General features: G+C 34.8%; 1 protein-coding gene across 1 annotated transcript; it reads left to right on the top strand.

The window, feature by feature from the left end:
* Nucleotides 1–3,028: 3,028 nt before the first annotated feature.
* Nucleotides 3,029–4,344, top strand: LOC104117375 (EG45-like domain containing protein). Its single transcript, XM_009628425.4, has 3 exons — nt 3,029–3,164; nt 3,808–4,090; nt 4,187–4,344. The coding sequence occupies exons 1-3, from the start codon at nt 3,050–3,052 to the stop codon at nt 4,191–4,193; spliced, it is 405 nt and encodes a 134-aa protein (XP_009626720.1). The 5' UTR covers nt 3,029–3,049; the 3' UTR covers nt 4,194–4,344.
* Nucleotides 4,345–4,843: the final 499 nt, after the last annotated feature.

Raw genomic sequence — 4,843 nt, 5'->3', positions numbered from 1 at the left:
ACATGCATGTATGCAGGGCAATCAAATATCTTTAAATCAGAATAATTAGCAGGAGTACCTGACCATATTTTCTCTGGAGTCTTAAAGTTCAAAGGTGCAAAAGGAGCTCAGTTGACAATATAACAAGCTGTAGAGATAGCTTCTGCCCAAAAGGCGTTTGTCAACCCAGCATTTGAAATCATGCAAGGAGCCCTTTCCAAAAGAGTTCTATTCATCCTTTCTGCCACACCATTTTGCTGAGGTGTTATTCTCACAGTACGATGTCGAGCAATTCCTTCATTCTTGCAAAATTCATTGAATTCTTCATTACAAAATTCCAAGCCATTATCTGTTCTAAGCCGCTTAACCTGTTTTCTTGTTTGCTTCTCAATCAAAACTTTCCATTGTTTGAAATTTAAGAAAATATCACTTTTATTTTTCAGAAAATAAATCCAAACTTTCCTTGAATAATTATCAATGAAAGTTAATATATACCTGGCACCACCTTTTGATGGGGTACGTGAAGGACCCCAAAGATCTGAATGAATGTAATCCAAAGTACCTTTTGTTCTATGAATCGCTGAAGATTTGAAGCTGACTCTTTTCTGCTTCCCGAACACACAATGTTCACAGAACTCCATATTTCTAGTACTTTGGCCATATAAGAGACCTCTTTTACTGAGGATGGAAAGACTTTTTTCACTCATATGTCCCAATCGCATATGCCACAATTTGATGATGTCAGAATCTGATTTATCTGATATTGAAACTGCAGCAGCATCTGTAACAGTAGATCCCAAAAGAGTATATAACGTATCAGATCTGCGTGCTTTCATGATCATAAGAGCACCATGAGAAATTTGCAGAACTCCACCTTCACCTGTGTACTTACACCCAAGAGATTCTAGAGTGCCCAAAGAGATGAGATTTTTCTTCAAGTCAGGAACATGTCTAACATCGGTGAGAGTTCTCACCACACCATCGTGCATTTTAATTCGGACTGTACCTTTTTCAATAATTTTACAGGTAGCATTGTTGCCCATCAAGACAACTCCACCTCCAATAGATTCATATATGGTAAATAAATCCTGATTGGGACACATATGATAAGAACAACTCGAATCTAAAATCCACTCATTGTTAGATTTGAAACTATTATTAGTTGCTAAAAAAATAGTTCCCTCAGTCTCATCAGCAGCTACACTTGCTTCGGCAGTGTCAGTATTTTTATGCTCATTTTTCTTTTCTGTATGCTTTTCTTTATTTTTCAATTTAATGCATTCAGAAATAATGTGACCTTTCTTATGACAATATTTGCACATGACAGTTCTGTATCTGGATTTTGACCTTGATTTAGGTCTCTCACTATTTGAATCTTTCTTATTGGATCTAACTCTTATGAATAAGCCTTCCTCTTAGTTCCCACTAGTTTCCCCAGTAATATCTCTATCTATTTGTTCTTTTGATTTCAAAATAGATTTGATATCTTTATAAGAGATATTATCCTTTCCATAAAGTATAGTATCTCTTATATGTTTAAACGACTGGGGTAAGGAAACAAGCAATAACACAGCTTGATCCTCATCTTTGATTTCAGCATCTATGTTACTTAAATCCATAAGAAGAGAATCAAAAGTATCAAGATGAGTAAGTATAGAGGTACCTTCAGCCATACGAAAAGTGTAGAGTTTTTGCTTTAGGTAAAGCCTGTTTTTTACTGTTCTTTTCATATATAGGGTTTTAAGCTTTTTTCATATGCCTTTGGATGAGCTTTCTGCTGCAACTTCACGCAAAACCTCATTTGAAAGATTTAAAATAATACCTGCTTTTGCCTTTTTGTCTATGACGGCAAACTCCTCGTCCGTCATTTTATTAGGTATCTTCTCCTTTCCTTGCACTGCCAAATCTAAATCATCCTGAATTAGGATAGCTTCCATCTTTAATTGCCACATTCCGAAATTTGCACTTCGGTCAAATTTCTCAATATAAGACTTTGTTAGAGTCATTTTGGCTATTTAAAATAACCCGGTTAGATCTGGCTCTGATACCAATTTGTTAGGATCGAAAATCCGGATAGTACGGAATTTAGCCAAACAACGGTATAATGACAATAACAAAGACAATAGAAATTGATAATAACGGCAATTAAAGAATATAAAGAAGACACAAATTTAACGTGGTTCGGTCAAGGTGACCTACGTCCACAAGGGGAGATGAGCAATTTTACTATACCAACAAGAGTACAAAAGAGAGTACAAAATTAGAGTAAATACTCTAATTAATCCCAAATACCCCAAGAGAATAACCTTATAAGATCACTCCAAAGAAAGGGTCCACACAAGTGTTTCCCAACACTCACTCTCTTACAAAATACTCTATAATGAAATAAAGGAGGAGAAAGAAAGACAAGAGTGAAAAGCTCTTGAATTGGTGTGTTTGCAAATGAGGAGAAACTCCTCTATTTATAGCAAGAAATCCTTGGCCTAATAATGAATATTATGTCATGGCAAATGTCATGATCCACAAATTTATTATAATGAATATTATGTCATGGCAAATATCATGAAAATTTAGCCATATTACGGGCATATTCATATACAAGTCAAATCTCAGTGAACCAGTATGAAACTGAATATGAAAAATTTAGTGGAGTTCTGACTACTGCTACTAAATATTAATATGTGGTCCAAATTTGAGTAGAGCAAAATAGGTTTTTCGCCCAGTATTTACATTATATTAAGTAACTTAATTTTAGGGGTCATAATTGAAGTAGGTGGAATTTAATAATTTATACATGTCTGATTTTTTTCATACACATAATTATAGAAGATTATAAAGATTATCCAAATAATATAATCTAAGTCAAAATGTGCACATGAATGAATTCTCTTTCATACTATTATATTTTTTTTAATCATATTCTTACCCTTTTAATTTGTTGTGGTAGTTATGGCGCTATTCAGTGGGAAAGGAAGGAGAGGTGAACATTTAACTCAACTACTATAAATTGGCACCATTAGCAGACCAAACGTACGAAAATCTCTTGCTGACGTCTTGAAAATTCTCAAACATGGGTGTCCATATCATGAGAATAAAAATAGCTCTCGTGAGCTTATTTTTACTTGAAACTAGTATAGTTTTTGGGGATATAGGCACTGCAACATCTTACAATCCTCCTTATACACGTAAGTCCTTTTAACTTCTAACATAATTATGAACTCCGGTGCAAGTTTTTATCCTACACAGGATAAGGTGAGATAAGGTGTCAGATTAAATTTATATCATATTTGATTGAGGTATAAATACCGGGATAAATGGGCATCGGAGTTCATAATTATAGGATATCCCATCTTATCTCGCTTTATCTCATCAAACTTGGGATTATATTATCATTAATCCAGGAATTATGATAGCAGGATTATCATCCCTAATTTAATCCGCGACAAACGACCCCTAAAGTAATTGGTGGGATGAATCCCTCTCTTTTCAAACCTTCCGGGGGAAATACATGGAATAGTTTTTATATATTCATACGATTTCTCTGTTCTCGAAAGTAACTTCTTTCGTTAATATTATCAATCAGAAACTATTATGTTCATTATTCTTCATATCCAAGTCCGTTGGATAAAATGCATCAAGTTTCGAACTCGAGAGCCCTTACTAGTGGGGCCATAAAATTATACCATATAGCTAGATATATTTTTTTTATATATATATACATATTTTATATGTTGAATCCTCTTGAGTTGTCCGTGTATTTACTTCTTTACATTTTAACTTTCCTTAGTGAAAATTGTAGCTCGTGCTTACGCCCTTTCTTCTTTGCAGCAACAAGATGCAATGGAAATAGAGGAGATCAATTTCCGGCAGGGAATTTGTTTGTAGCAGTAAGTGAAGGGTTGTGGGATAATGGGGCGGCGTGCGGGCGGCGTTACAGATTGAGATGCATGAGTGGAAGTGGCCGTCGGCCGTGCAAGGGCGGCACGATTGACGTTAGGGTGGTGGATTACTGCCGCAAAAGGCCATGCCCTTCCACCATTGCCTTGTCCAGTGATGCTTTCTCTGAAATCTCTCGTTCTCCTAATGCTAAAATCAATATAGAATACATCCAGTATGTTCTCAGTATCTCATTATATAATCATTTTGTCTAATGTGCTTTGTTTAATTTTTGATCTTTTTTCTGAACATGGTCATGGTTGCTTTGTAGGATTTAGTACGAAGAATTACAGCGGCTATTTATTCCCAAACTTTGACAAGATTTTGCAGTTAGTTTTCAACAAACTGATGTATAGAAGAGAGGCTAAAAAGGTGGACAAGTGGAGCTGTAATGGAAAAGTCATGTGTACTAGTTGGTAATGGTTGAAGATAGGAGTGGGAAATTTGATACTTAATTCTTCCATTGTGTATTAATTTTCACCTTTGTTTTTTCATACTTTTTTTTATAGAAAGAAGTGGGATTCTTTTGTGTATTTTTGGACATTGTCCTTTGTCGACAGTGGCGGAGTGACCCGCTTCGTTAAAAAATAATATTGTGTATATGTATAAATTAGGATTAAAGTTGCGTAAATTTTGTATAAATATTTTATTTGAATCCACTTGACAATTACTATTTTACGACTAAAGTTATGTATTTCTAACATTGAACCCCGCTTGCACAAAATTCTGGGTCCGCCACTGTTTGCCGAAGCGTAAAATGTTCATATCTTGTACGACTTAGTCCCATTCCGATTTACATGATACTATCTTCATTTTGGAACGTTCTCTCTCTATATATATATATATATAATAAATAAAAATCAGAGGTAAATTCATATTATTTGTAGTAATACTGTACATGGTTGGAAGGAGCATGGGTTCACGCGCA

Source organism: Nicotiana tomentosiformis, chromosome 8, assembly GCF_000390325.3.
Source record: "Nicotiana tomentosiformis chromosome 8, ASM39032v3, whole genome shotgun sequence".
NCBI lineage: Eukaryota > Viridiplantae > Streptophyta > Magnoliopsida > Solanales > Solanaceae > Nicotiana > Nicotiana tomentosiformis.
Note: the sequence above shows the minus strand (reverse complement) of the source record. Positions and strands in the feature narration are given on the sequence as shown.

Excerpts from the sequence above, each read along its gene's own strand:
- LOC104117375 (XM_009628425.4), top strand. The coding sequence starts at position 3,050 with ATGGGTGTCCATATCATGAGAATAAAAATAGCTCTCGTGAGCTTATTT. Across the intron at positions 3,165-3,807 it reads TTACAATCCTCCTTATACAC|CAACAAGATGCAATGGAAAT; the intron begins GTAAGTCCTTTT and ends TCTTCTTTGCAG.